Here is a 15,289-nt window from a genome sequence, read left to right as displayed (position 1 = left end):
GTCATTGGATTCTAGACATAGCTCCCGTTGCATATGTGATATCTGTCCCTTACAACGCATAACTCTTGGTTACACCGTTTGTATTGTTGTAATGCTTCGAGTTAGAGACTGCAGTGGTCGTGATAACTCACTAGTTAGCAAAGCAGTTGTTACACCATATCTGCCACCAAGTCAGTTACATTTCCACCTTGCATAGTTTGCCTCCTAATGTATAGAGACACTGAATCGCAGAAGCCATCAGGGGGTTTATAGGGGCGTGGCAGAGCACAATCTGGGTATTTCTATGTGAACATTGTGGAACAAGTGAAGAAAGTCGTCAAAATTTATTTTAATTCTCTTGTATAATTCCTAGTGTCTTATGTTCAGTTCTTTCTCTTGGTCTCTTTTAATTTTCCTTTTCCACGGCTAGTTATGATCTATGTTGCTCGGACTCGGGTGCGGGTGTCGGATACGGGTATGGATCTAGAGGTCGGACTCGGCATGATCTAAATTTTAAGATTCGTGGGTACGGATCCGGGTACGGATACGGGTGCGGGGATTCGACAAAAATAATTCAAAATTCTAATAATATAGCTACAAGAATATGCCTAGATTATGAGAGTTTTTTGTGGAAGCACTTACATGTAGTTTGTACGAGACATGTGATTCAATCTTCCATTCTACTAGGTGCTAGATTGCGTGCTCCGAGATGGACAATATTCCATCCTTTCTCCTACAATTTACACAACAAAGTAGCAAACTAAATATTAAAAACATATTAAAGTATAACAAAGATAATTAAAAGAAATTAACATAAAACATAAGAAAACTTATCTTCCAAGAGTTGCATAACTCTTGATATTGCTCCACAGCTTTGCCTCTTCAGTCTTTAGTAATCAAGATGCAGAAAATAACTTTGGAAAGTAAATGGGAGTAAAATAAGCCAATTTAAACAAAGTAAGATCTGAAATCTTATATGTTTAAGACATCAACAGAGAGACATGCTCAAAAAGACTTATACATAGAATCTAGTCATGTTCAAAAAGACTTATCACTTATATTATATACACTTCAAGTCATGTTCAAAAAGACATAAATAAAGAGTCAACTCATATTCAAATCAGCTTTCTTCTTCCATGTCTTCAACTTCCTCCAAGTCTTCAAATTCCTCTCCAAATATCACCCCTTCTAATTGTGGTTCATTCATCGATAGCTCAAGTAAACTATTAGAAGTCTCATCAATATCAATATCGACATGATCTCCACCTAGAACCACATGAAAATGAATTAGAAATATTAAAATGTTTCAAAGGGATAAAACTTATCATACAATAAATTATTTAAGAAATTGTACACATACCCAAATCCCAAAACTTGCTTGGACCACTCGTATATTTTTCTTTCTTGCGAGAGAGCAAACGTATGTTATAATGTACAAACACCAAATCTTCAGCTCTTGTAGTTGTTAACTTATTTCTCTTGATATTGTGAATCATAGAATAAGTGCTCCAATTTCTTTCACAACAAGAGGAAGAAGCCGGTTGTGAAAGCAATTTGAAAGCCAACTTTTGCAAAAGAGGAGCCGAAACGCCGTGATTCGCCCACCAAGAAAGAGGTTCCTCATACATCATAGCTTCAATAACATGAGGCTCACCAAAATAACCACTACCGCTACAAAAGGCTCCATATTCTAGAGAAACTTTTTTGAACTCATTTGAATTTCTAAAATATCTCCGGAAGCACTCTACCCTATTGAAAGAAATCTCACTATCTTCATTCGGTGGAAATCTTCGAATCCCATTTTCACCTTTGAGCCATGTTTCATGATAGTACTTTGGAACCAAAGAATGTGCCATGCAATGCAATGGGGTATTGCTTTTATTCCATCTAGCCTCAAGAATTCCGTGAATTGTATCAAAGAAATCCGATTGACCGGTAAGGAGATCTTTCCCCTCATGCTCAAAAATAATTTTCTTCACTTTCTCGGTCATTGTGTCCCACATATCATATATAAGGTGTAAACTTGGACAATCAAGATCGGCATTTCTAAGCATAGATAAAATTGGTTTCGTAAATTCTAAAAAGAAGTCAACTTTATCCCACCATTCATCTTTCATTATAAGAGATTTAATGTCACGTGTTTTGGCTTCAATTACCTTATCTCCCTTGTAGTGCTTCCATTCGTCGTCCATCACCATTTGCTCTAAAAACTTCTTCACTTTTTGAAAACGATCAGCCATGATAATATGTGAAGCAAACCTTGTCTCAGCAACTCTCAACATACATAAATCCGAATATTTTTTAAAGATAGAATGAGCGATGTCATGATTCACCACGAAATTTTTCAGATTGTTCATTTGACTAATCAACTCTACCATCCACTTGCAATTTTTATAGTGAGTTGATTTTTCCGAAGGTTGACACATGCTTTTCAATGCTAGATTTAAACAATGAACTACACATGGTGTCCAAAAGATGTGAGGAAAAGATTGCTCTACGATACTACCGGCAAGTTTCATATTACTTGCATTATCTGTTATAACTTGAACAACATTCTCCGAACCAACTCCTTCTATTGCTTTAACAAATAGATTAGCAACATAGTCACCATCCTTCACAATTCCACTTGAATTAATGGAATTTAAAAATATTGGTCCCCCGCTAGATGCCGCCATTATATTTATCAATGGTCGTCTCTTAACATCCGACCATCCATCGGAACAAATTGACAACCCTTTCTTTTTCCATGAATCTTTAATTGGCTGCAATTTTGTCATAATGTTCATCTTTTCTTGAGATAAAAGACTCGTTCTAAGCCTATTATACGTTGGAGGAGTATAACCAGCTAAAGGATTATCTGCTAGAAACTTTGAATACTTTTTGAAGTATGGAGAATTTGCTAGATTGAATGATAAACCTGATGCATAGAACATACGGGCTGCCAATTTGCCCGCCGTATTTCTTTGATGAAGGTTGAAAGCTTTTTCAATACCTCCACCTTCTGCACCTTTCCTTTTTTTCTGTTGTGCTAAATCAGAACCTTCTGGTAGTGAAATGTAATCTGATTTTTTTCTAGCATTTACTTGGATGGATAATTTTTTACTTTCAGCTTGCTCATGCTCCAATTTTAAAACCGCGTATACATCACTACTTATTTGTTTGCAAGCTTCAACCCCATGATTTGAAAGCTTTAAAAGATGTCCTTTGACTTTATAATATGATCCAGTAACCTTTTTGTTGCAATAGTTGCACAACCAAGTCCTATTTCCACCACCACCAGTAGCAAGTTGAATAACTTTCACATGATTCCATAAGGGTGTATCATCAAAGTTTGCTACGGTCTTTGATGGTCTTAGAAAAACTTTTCCTTTTTGTTTTTCAGCCATAGATGAAGAATTTTGAAATAGATTGAAAAAAAAAAAAAACAGTGAAGGGTTGTTCTTGTTGCCACCGAAAAATGCTTAGAATAGGAGGAAGAGAAGTCTTCTTTCTTTGGAGGGAAAACAAAATTTGGGGAAGTGTGTACACAGAAATGAGTACACTAGTATAGTAGCCTTATGGCTACCTCTGATATTTGTCTTTGGACTAAAATGACTGTGTATAGTATCTTTTTTGGACTATAGCATTAAATGAGATTGGATGAGTCATATGTGTTTATTATATTAATTTATTACTTTAAGTTATGGAGATTTGACATTTACATTCATATAAATAATTACATTACAAGTCTTTAATACTCTTTAACTAAGTTTGGAGGATTAATGTGATTTATTTAAAAATTATATAATCATAATTATTAGTTATGTAATGTTAAGGGTCGTTTGGTAGCTGTTTAGAGTTATGCAGGTATTTGTTATACATGAATTAGTTATGAAGAAATTTATGTTTTATTTATGTAGGTATTAGTTATGGAGGGTTTAGTTATTCACGTATTAATTACTCCAACATTTACTATGCGTAAATTTCTCCATAACTTATATATGTATTAGTTATGCTGGTTTCTAAACTGTAGACCGAACATCGTAACTAGCTACCAAGCGTGGTACTTATGTAAGATTTTAATATATGAATAACTTGTCTCTTAACTAGCTACCAAACATGGTATTGATTTTATATTGATTAACTATATTATGATTGTGTATATTTCTTGTTATAGTCATTGGACCTAATCAAATGTATAATTACTTTTTACTTAATCGAACTTACATAAAGTTTTGGTAGTTCATATATCTTGTTATTCTCCAAACTCCAAACCCCAAACCCTAAATTCCAAACCCTAAACCCCAAACCCAAACCCCAAATTCTAAACCCCAAACCCAAACATCAAATTTCAAACCCCAACTCAAGAACTAACTAGTAGATTGAGCATATTGTGTTAACAACTCTTGTTATAATTCTTAGTCCCAGTCAAATGTTTACACTCTATATTCGATAATTCAAACTTATACTAACGCAATTAGACAAATATTCCAACAAGTCTACCTGATTAATGTTATAAGCATTATATTATTTAATTATATTATAATAGTGTATATATCTTGTTATAATGTTTGGTCCTAATTAAATGTATAGTTACGTTCTACTTATTCAATTACCTAAAACTTATACTAATGGAGATAAACAAATAGTCTACCAAGTTTACTTGATCATGTTATAAGCATTATAATATTTAATTATATTGTGATCGTGTATATTTCTTGTTATAATCTTTAGTCCTAATTAATCAAATGTATAATTACATTGTACTATTCAATTGTTGAAAACTTATATGAAGTATTTGTGCATATCTTTAGTACTTATTTATATTATATATAATACTCATTTGCTATTAGATATTTATAGATTTTTATTTAAGTTCATTAATATTATAAGTAGAATAATATTTTTTTATAAATTTTTCACAAATTTAATACTTTTTTTAATGATTGTTATTTTAATATTAAATGCATTAAACATATATATGCACATACACGTTTGTGTATATATTAAGCTCACCCCTCTTGAACAGGTTATGGTTGACACTTGACACTAATCTAATATTTTATAAATTATAAATTAAATTTTATTTACAATATAAATAGATAATACTTTTAGGAATTTATTATAAAATATTTATTAATTATTTTTGTATCACCTACATTATTATATGCTTAAAAAGTTATTATTATTTGTTATTTTCACTTGAATAAATAGATATTGGAGTTTTAATTATTATTATCTAATAAAAATATTTTCTTTTACGTTGCTCATTTATTTCATTATGAAAATGTCATTAGCTTATATACACTTAGTATTTCTCACTTTTCTCTTCTCATGTCGAAATTAATATTTAGTTTTTAAATAATTTTTTGAAATATTAAAAAATAAAAAACAGCATGATTTTGAAGAAGTAAAAGATTACAAATGTTGATAATGTTAAGAGTAAGATAAGCAATTTAAAAAGTCAATTAGGATAAAGGGAGAGAATATCTATTATTCAAAATTGAAAAGAGAGTTTAATTTTTAAAGCAAAGTTGAATAAATAATTTTCATCCTATAAAAAAAAAAATCTTATAACAGTGATTTGACAAATTTGAATGTACTAAGCATTCCAATTCTTGGCAACTCTTATGATAATTTTTTAATTTAAAAGTTCAATTGGGTATATGCAGGTCATTAGTGGATTTTTTTTATTTTTAAAATAAGGGACAAAATTTGGATGAAATAATATTGTAAATAATGTGCACGTGGACATTATTATAATTTAAAACTAAATACGTATATTAAATTAATTGTATTATAATTTTCATATGTACAAATTTTTGAGAATTAATTAGGAGAAAGAAGCATATTTTAATTAGTTCAAAATGAAAAGAAATTAGGATGATTAATTCATCTACATAATATTGGGCCAATTCCCTTCTTATCCAAATTAAATCAGCAACCCAACAAATCTGTGGCCCAAAAAAATTCAGCAGCCCAACCAACCGACTCGGCCCAAACCCCACTTAAAACTAACGGCCCTTTCTTCTTAAATCAACAACCCTAAAGGCCTAAACGTTGGGTTCCCCTCTGCTCTCTCTTCAACAAACCATGGCTGCCACCCCTTCCACCTCGTCACTTCCATCACTTCACCACCACCACGCCCCTATCCCCAACGGCAAGTCGACCACTCTGCTAAGCAAACAATGTTGAAGACATCTGAAACAGAGATAGAGAAACTAGTTAAATTTTCTACATAATATTGAAGGTATGCCATCTCATGTCTTCAAATCTCTACTTTTTGTTATCTTGAGAAATCATAATCTCAAATTTTTTCTTTAATTTGGTCATGAATTTCGGTCAAAGTATCCGATCTGTATTGACCGGATCTGACACGAATTCCGTACCCAAACCCGTGTCCGTGTCGTGTCGACACGGGTACGGCGGCAAAAGTGCCGGGTCCGAGCAACATAGGTTATGATTTTAAAATATCATATACTTACCAACGTGTTAAAAAGCAGTGGGCTCTCATTGGAGCAATGTTATCTAAAATCGCACCAGGGCTTTCAAAAACTTTCGCGGATGACATAGTCCTGATTGACGAGACTCGCAACGGAGTTAACGATAAGCTGGAGGGCTGGAGACAGACGTTGGAGTCTAAAGGATTTAAATTGAGTAGGACCAAGACAGAATACTTGGAGTGCAGGTTCAGTGGCCTATCGCGTGAGGCTGACGAGGAAGTGAGGCTTGGTACCCAGGCCATTCAAAAGAAAGGAAGTTTCAAATATCTTGGATCTATTATACAGGGAGATGGGGATATCGACGACGATGTTTCACATCGTATTGGTGCAGGGTGGATGAAATGGAGGCTCGCCTCCGGAGTGCTGTGTGATAAGAAAGTGCCACCAAAACTTAAAGGCAAGTTCTACAAAGTGGTGGTTAGACCGACTTTATTGTACGGGGCGGAGTGTTGGCCAGTCAAGAAATTTCATGTTTAGAAGATGAAAGTCGCGGAAATGCGAATGCTGCGGTGGATGTGTGGGCACACTAGAAGGAATAGAATTAGGAAGGAAGATATCCGAGACAAGGTGGGAGTGGCATCGGTGGAGGACAAGATGCGGGAAGCGAGGCTGAGATGGTTTGGGCATGTGAAAAGGAGAGACACAGATGCCCCAGTGCGGAGGTGTGAGAGGTTGGCTATGGACGGTTTCAGGAGAGGCAAAGGGAGGCCGAAGAAGTATTAGGGAGAGGTGATTAGACAGGAAATGACACAGTTTCAGCTCACCGAGGACATGACCTTAGATAGGAGGTTGTGGAGGACTCAGATTAGGATAGAAGGCTAGGTGGCTTATCCTTTCACCATAGTAGTTGTAGTTTTGCTCATTTGTTTATTGCCATTTGATTTCTGCATTTGATTGCTGCTTATATTTGTTGTGCCGTTGTAATTTGGTTATCTTATTTATCTATAGTAGTTAATGCTCCTTTCTTTCCGGACTGTTCTACCATGACTTTCTCGCTTTTGTTATTCCTTGATTTCATATTGTTTTCGATATGCTTGGTCCTATCTGACCTTTTGTCTTGTTTTTCCTCTCTTGTTCTCCTCTCTTGAGCCGAGGGTCTTTCGGAAACAACCGCCCTACCTTTCAAGGTGGGGGTTAGGTCTGCGTACACTCTACCCTCCCCAGACCCCACATGGTGGGATTATACTGGGCTTGTTGTTGTTGTTGGTCTCTCATTTCGGTCCCTGCATGTTAGTATCCCTCTACTGAGTGCTCCTTTTGTATCTCAATTTTTTGTTACCTAAGGAAAATAAATGTTAATTTGAGCTAATGTCTAATTATAGAGACTTACAAGTTGCGCAAAATAAACTGTGTGCGGGATATGGAGTAAAGGTGAAAACGACAAAATCAATGTTATGAGCCAAATATGTGCTGTAGTAAACCTTTACATCTTCAGAAAAATATATCATTGCTGTAATTGATCTCTCCAAGAAAAGAATTGTTTTCTATTCAAAATTGTTCCAATTATAAGAGTGTTTCCCTGACGATGAATTTTATTTTCTTCCTAAAGTATCTTTAAAATATTCAAATAATATTTTGGTAATCCAAAATTGAAGTTCATAGGGCTTTTGCTTCTCTTAGGGCTTATGCCCCACAAATGCAGAGATAAAATGAGTCCTGTTCTGTCTTCACATTTAAGAAGGAAGGGAGAGATGGTGAATTGAATTTGAAGCATGTTGTGCTGCTTAGTCTGATAACTATAACATGCTGAGAACTATAAAAAGAAACTAGAAGCTCATGCAAATTTCATGTCATAGCTACAAAGATAACATATATTGATATCTAGAAAATGCAAACCGAAAGCCTCTTGCATTTACACATTTTGAGCTATAGTACACGCTTCTACTGACCTATACTTCTATTAGCCCATCAACACTGTTAGATTTGTGAAAATAGTTGCTTTAACGTCACAAGTCCAAGATACATGTTACATATTCTATGACTCGAAATACTGAGAATGTATCGTTCTTTGTCTTCTTCTTGTCCGTGCCATCTCTTTCCTTTTCCTTTGCATCCATTGCATCCTTAGATTTCCTCCCCCTTCAGAAGCTAAATCCTTTGAGAAATCCATTACCCTCCTCAAATTTTACCAGTTGATCTTCATATGGGAGCTCATTAGTTCTTCCGACTAGTTCTTTTGCCTTCAAGGATGCTCCTTCCCAATCAGTACTATAAGTAACTATTAACATTGAGATTACACATGCTACTTGAGCTGCTAGAAGCCCATAACAAAGACCCAAAAATCCTAGCTTCCAAACAAAGGCCAAAATGATGGCCACTGGTGTTCCCATCAAGTAGAACGAGTAAAAGTTAATACCTGCACCAACACCGGGCCTAGCACTTCCCCGAAGCACCCCACAACATGTTGTTTGTGGACAATTAGCTAGTTCACAAAGTCCAATAATGGGAAGAACGGTCGCTGTTAGCTCAAGAACTTCTCTATCTTTTGTAAAGACTCTTCCCCATGCTTCTCTGCCTAAGGTGGTCAGTAAGAATCCAAATGCTGAAGTCAAAAAAGCCAGCCCTATGGCTATCCCTGTCGCCAAGCGGGCCTTAGCTGGCCGTCCCGCTCCAAGTTCATTCCCTACCCTGCTTGAGACTGAAGCACTTAGGGCTGAAGGCAATGTGTACATGAGAGATGTGGTTTGTATGACAATAGCAGATGCGGCAAGCGGAACTTCAGGTCTGTCAAGGTAGCCGGCTAGAACTGTCATGAATTCATACCACCACCACTCTAAGCATACTGCTAAACAACTAGGTATAGCAAGTTGAAGAAGCATTATCCATTGCTCTCCCACAGAAGTGGAAGGAAGAAGTTTTAGATTTTCTGCAAGGGGTTTGGACAGAGATCCGTTTTGGTCAGAAGTAAAGAATATATAGCCTAAAAGGAAGAATAAGGTGACAAAGTTGGAGACAAAAGTTGAAATTGCAATTCCTTGGATCCCAAGACAGAGAGTAAAAGTCAGGTAAACTGTGATAGGGAAATGCAACACTGTTGCAAGTGAAGTACACCACAATAGAGGCCATGCTGTCCCTTTACACCGTAAGTAGATGCGTAAAGGGTGAAGAAGGCTGTTAGCAATAAGATCTGGGACAGCAAATCTGCAAAATACACTTGCTATATGTATTATTTGTGAGTCTTGGTGTAGCTTTAGCATGAGAGACTCAAAATTAAGCCATAAAAAGGCAATAGGTATAGATGCAGTTAATAACATAAAGATTGTCCTTTGAAGGACAAGAGACACTACAGTTAAGTTTCTTGATCCAAAAGCCTGGCTAGAAAGTGGTTCCATCCCCAAGGCTAGGCCAGACAATACGGAGTAACCAGTAATATTGGTGAAGCCAATGGCCAGTGCACCCCCTGCAAGCTCCAAGCTACCCAGCCTTCCCATGCAGACAACTAAAATCATGTTTTTCAAATAGGTCGCCAAGCCCATAGCAAGTATAGGAAAACCTCTGTCCATTATTTTCTTCAATTCCTCCGTGACCTAGAAATTATGGAAAAAAATTGTGCTTGTCAGGATGATTCATACACATTTTTCTTGTTATTTCAATTGTTTAAAAAGATCTGTAGTTTGTACCTCTGGTAATGTCGAGTGCCTTTTGGTCTGTTCTGCAGCCATCTTTCTTTAAGCTTCTTCCTGTTTCCTCTTGTTTGCTTGTTTTGGAGTGTTATAGAGAGAGCTTAACTGTGTATAAATCCTCTTTCTGCATGCACTTCTGTATCCATGCACAAATACCACCCACTCACGTGCACTTATGCAAGATATAGAGAGAGGGAGCGGTAGAGAGAGAGAGAGAGAGAGAGAGAGAGAGAGAGAGGAAGAGAGCGAAGGAGATACTGAGAGACACTAACTTGAGTGTCCAGAAGCAAGGATATTTATAGGGGCTGGAAGTGGTGGTGGATTACTCAGTTACTGGTTATTGAAAGTTTCGAACTGATGTAATGAAGCACAGTGAATATTATTTACATTGAGTAATAAGGTCTGCTCTCCTGGTCCAACTGTCTCTTGTCCTTTTTCCAAGTAAGTAAGAACATATCCACTTCACAGCAAATGTAATAACATATCCACTTCTCCTTCTTAAAGAACTATGCTCGAATGATACGTTATTGACATATTCTGGCCTGAAGATGTTTTAGTATTGAACTGTAAATATAGTTCACATATGTTTTGTTAACTACAGGTTCTTTCTTGTTATCCTTTCACCTTTGTATTTTATGTATTTCAACTTTCGCATTGTATGTTGAACTGCTCAAGGGGCTCAAACTGTACCTTGGGTTGGGGCGTCTCATCAGATGCATTCAAGTTCTGTATTTTCATTATTACTTTGGGAGGACGCCACTAAGGAGACATTCAAATTGACTTCTCTAAACCACTTAGGATTCAATCTTAGTCAAATGATGGGAATATTCTATTTGTGATGCATAAAAATGATTACTGTTCTATTTGTACAGTATGTCTTATGAAAAGAAATCTGAAGTTAAGGGGGAATACTCATAATATTCTGATTTTCTTTTTGTGAGTTGTAACCTTTGGTACATTGGAGTACAAAGTGGCCTAACTATTATTGTTCCTTTTGATAATTAGAATTAGGTATTGCCTTTGCTCATGCTAATGATGGAATCTAAAACTATGTTAGTGGTGGTGGTCCCATGATTGAGCCCTTCTCACATGCTAGTTGGTGTTTTTAGGCTAAACAAAAACCTTCTAGTGATGTTTACATCTATGGTTATTCTGGTGTATCCAAACACCATTTTAAATTGTAGCACACCCCTTGTCCTGAAAAGTTATTACAACTGTCTTCTTTCAATTTTCATATCCTAATCTGTACATGCTTTCAGTATCGCTGCCCACTTTGGTTTCCACATCTCCTGCGTACAACAAAGTGTTAAAACCTACCTCCCCTTTGCTTAGTTAGTTATTTTTGGACTCTTGTTGTGTAAGGTTGTTTTCCTCTATTCCTTGGTGTCTTTAGTTGGGGGTACATGTTTTTGTGCACCGATGGATGTGTAGCTCTATGGTTTACTGTGCATACTTGCTTTTGTTTTGTACCTGTCTTATGTGTTCAATCCACAACATTTTTGCCCTGTACAACAGGTTACATGAGTGACATTCACCTTATGTTTAATATCTATCTTGTTCAAATCTCAGCAGTTAGTAAGGAACATGCATTTGAATTGAGGAAAAAGAACAAGGTTTCTTTCTTCCAGGTCAAACCTCACTGAGCATTAGGAAAGCTATCGTCCTTAAATCTGTCTCTGGATCTGATGGATGCTCTTCACCAGCGCCCAAAGTTTTCTTTATAGTGTTATTCTCCTCAGATCACATAGGTAGTCTAAATAAAACCTCCTTTGTGTCCATATCTGTATGCTAATATTGACTAAAAGTAATTAAGTCACTTGAATTGAAGGTAATGTTGTCACATTGTGGTGAAACCATCCATGTGCAGTTTAGTTACACCTCTGGCAAATGACTACTTATCAGTAATCATTGCACATTTTTTCTTAATAGTATCAACAAAATTGCTTTTAGCATCAAAATATCATTTCCAACTGCTACTGTCTTATACGGTGTTATGCTGCTAAAATGTTGCACATTTTGGTCCCAAAGTTTCAAGCATTGTATCACAGAAGTCAAACAACCGACAATCTTTTCATATTCAACCCCCCCCCCCCCCCCCCCGCGCAAAATGGTAGATAAGAGTACCCCTACATTTCCATCAATTTCATTTGTCAGAGACGTGTAATAGTTGAAAAAACCTTAATGTTTTGACAGGAGGATGATGTTCAGCACTAACCACCAAATGGGTCTATGTTGCTTCTGTCTGAAAGTTTAAGCAACTAACTCTACTGTACAAACGTTTTGACATTCGACCAATGCCTTTGTTCCTTATCCCGCAGATGCTTTGTCCTTTCTCCTTTCTTTTCCCACTTTTGACCAGCGAAAAATAATTCTTGTTTATTGTTATCATAATGATTAAATAATAACCTATAGTTTGTAAATGAACTGTACATAATTAAAGTCAAAATTAACAGCCAAAAGAGATTTTGTGGATCTTAGTGTCATAATCATGATTTTTCACACTAGATATAGCACTAATCTACAGCTGAATTAGTCAAAATCTCTCTTATCAACGTTCAAACCGCAATTTTTGTTATTTACAGCAAGCATCTTTAGAATAGGAAAATCTGTTAGTGGAAAGAGTCTCCTGATATTAGATTGCCCACATCATTTGGTCTCTCTTCACATCATGAAGTCCTCCCAATCCTGAAAGGCATATTGTTAGCGTCAAGCTTAAATAGATAAATAAATTGACCATTGTTCAACTCTTTCCCTACACCAGATTCTTGCACATTAAAGGAATATCCGAGCGTCTTGTAAACACGTTCAAGCAAATGGACTACATCATGTTACCTAATCAAAAGGTTTGACTAAATTGTTGAAACTTTTACGCTGTTAGTGGCAAAATTATTTTATATTATCCTAAAATTGTAATTGGACTACTTTTACGAGATTAATTTGAACTGTGAATTCCCCACTTGGTGTTCCAATCAGATTTTATCCTTCTGTGATGTAAACGGAAGCCTAAATATCAGTATGTCTGGTGTGGTATCAAGTTGTTGGTTTGTTCTTTCAATAATATATCAAGAGTTTTAAGACAGAGTGGCAACTCAGACTTTACGCCAAAAAATACCAGGAATGTGGAATCTTTACAAATTTCGAAATCCAAAAGATGGCAAGGGGTATGTGAAGTTGCATTCACCTCCGAGGACTGAATCCGAAATGCTTCCTCGTGTTTCTCTATGTTGCTTACAAATAGGAGTGGCGGGTGGGTCGGATATCGGACGGATTAAAAAAATGGATAAATATTCGATCCGCTCATATTTAACACGGATAAAAAAAAAATTGGGTTAACTGACAGTTAATATGAATATTTAACTTGAGAACACAAGTTAAAAGCTAAAATATGCTTAGGCTCTTAGGAAAAAAAAAGTAAAAAAAAAAAAAAAACTTTAAACTCCGATAAAGCTAGAACTCATGAAAAATAACAGGCAGACAAATGGTATTGATGATATGGAGATTCATAATCCATTTGAATATCCACATTTTGGGAATAATATCCACATTTTATCCATTTTGAAAAAGTTGGTTACGCAACTCATATTTGAGGGTTGAATTGGGTGGTTATTTTTTTAAAGACATCTTGTTAGTCCTACTCACAAACTCTATATTAAGAGGGGCAATTCGCAGAATTGCCCTTCTTTTGGGGTGGTCTTTAAATTTTGCCCCTCATATTTGAAATCTTTAAGTTTTGCCCTTCGGCTAAACCCCATGGATTCCAGGTTCGAATCCCCACACAGTCAAAAATTTTAAAAAAAATTCGCAAGGCAAAGTTTAAATTCGCTATGCCCCCACCGGCATACACTTGTGAAGGAATTACCAAAGTTATGCTGGACCCGGCATACTTATGCCTTATGGGCAGACTTGGCATAAGTATGTCGGGTCCGGCATAACTTTGGTGATTCCTTCACAAGTTTATGCCGGATCCGGCATAAAAGTTTGCCCATTAAAAGTATGCCCCCAACGGCATAAACTTGTTAAGGAATTACCAAACTTATGCCGGTCCCGGCATACTTATGCCTTATGGGCAGACTTGGCATAAGTATGCCTGGTCCGGCATAACTTTGGTAATTCCTTCACAAGTTTATGTCTGGTTCGGCATAAAAGTTTGCCCATTAAAAGTATGCCCCCACTGGATGAGGATTTACATATCCAGAAATGTTTTTGCAAGAGAATATTGGTTGATTTAATATTTCACCATGAACAAAAAGCTGCAGAATGAAGTAAATATGAGTCAATAGAAACTTTTAACGGTTCTAAAAATTGTTTCCTATTCCACTCCTCACGAACATCCATGAATTGATATCAATATAATGCATAGAACTACAGAATCTTCACGTAGATATGTGTGTGTGTTTGTATGCATTAGAACACACCTCCTTTGAACCGACTAACTCTTAATGCCGGATCCACCTGCTCCTATTCAACTATTTCGACCAGTTTTTAAATCAATCCTCAAAAATATAGCAAAATCTAGGCCATATGCTACAGCAACAACAAGAGAGATATAACCAAGTAGTGAAGCACAATTCGACTAAGAAAAGATTGAACTGAACTAAATGTTTGAACTATCTCACATCACCTCACGATATCCAGCTTTATCAAACGTGAACAGTGGGAAAAAAAATACCGAAGCTTATTAGGTTGTTATGCCGGATCCGGCATAAACTTATAAAGAAATTATCAAAGTTATGTCGGATTCGGCATACTTATGCCAAGTCTGCCCATAAGGCATGAGTATGCCGGGTCCGGCATAACTTTGATAATTCCTTCATAAGTTTATGCCGGGTCCGGCATACACGCGACCCAAATCTTGCCTTCCAGTTTTCTTTTTTAATTTATGCTTGAGCGGAGATTCGAACTCACAACCTTATGATTTCCGCGTAAACGCTCAGTGTTATAATGCGAAGGGCAAAAATTAAAGACCAGCAATATGAGGGGCATAATTTAAAGACCTCAAATATGAGGGGCAAAATTTAAAGACCACCCCAAAAGAAGGGCAATCCGTGCAAAAAAATGTATTAAGAGGCTCTTTTAGAACTCATCCCTGGTCCAGGCACAGTAAATCACACAGATTCGCGGGGTTTAGCTTTGTGATGTTTACGCTTCAAGTGTCTGATTTTAAACGCCTAATTTTCAATGCTCCGGGCTCGCTTAATGATTTTC

General features: G+C 36.2%; 1 protein-coding gene and 1 long non-coding RNA gene across 2 annotated transcripts; one reads left to right on the top strand and one right to left on the bottom strand.

Annotated features, from left to right (window-relative positions):
* Nucleotides 1-414: 414 nt before the first annotated feature.
* Nucleotides 415-10,220, bottom strand: LOC132626776 (uncharacterized). The gene is made up of 3 exons (XM_060341769.1): nt 10,082-10,220; nt 8,613-9,988; nt 415-3,390 (listed from the first exon to the last, which is right to left on the bottom strand). Exons 1-3 carry the CDS (start codon nt 10,121-10,123, stop codon nt 1,320-1,322), a joined length of 3,489 nt encoding a protein of 1,162 aa, XP_060197752.1. The 5' UTR covers nt 10,124-10,220; the 3' UTR covers nt 415-1,319.
* LOC132626777 (uncharacterized) lies at nt 5,070-12,042 on the top strand. The gene is made up of 2 exons (XR_009577618.1): nt 5,070-6,208; nt 11,654-12,042. It is a non-coding gene; the product is annotated as an uncharacterized LOC132626777 (long non-coding RNA).
* Nucleotides 12,043-15,289: the final 3,247 nt, after the last annotated feature.

The sequence above is a fragment of the Lycium barbarum genome, chromosome 2 (assembly GCF_019175385.1).
Source record: "Lycium barbarum isolate Lr01 chromosome 2, ASM1917538v2, whole genome shotgun sequence".
In the NCBI taxonomy this organism is placed as follows: Eukaryota; Viridiplantae; Streptophyta; class Magnoliopsida; order Solanales; family Solanaceae; genus Lycium; species Lycium barbarum.
The sequence above is the reverse complement of the archived record's forward strand: the minus strand, read 5'-3'. Positions and strand labels throughout refer to the sequence as shown.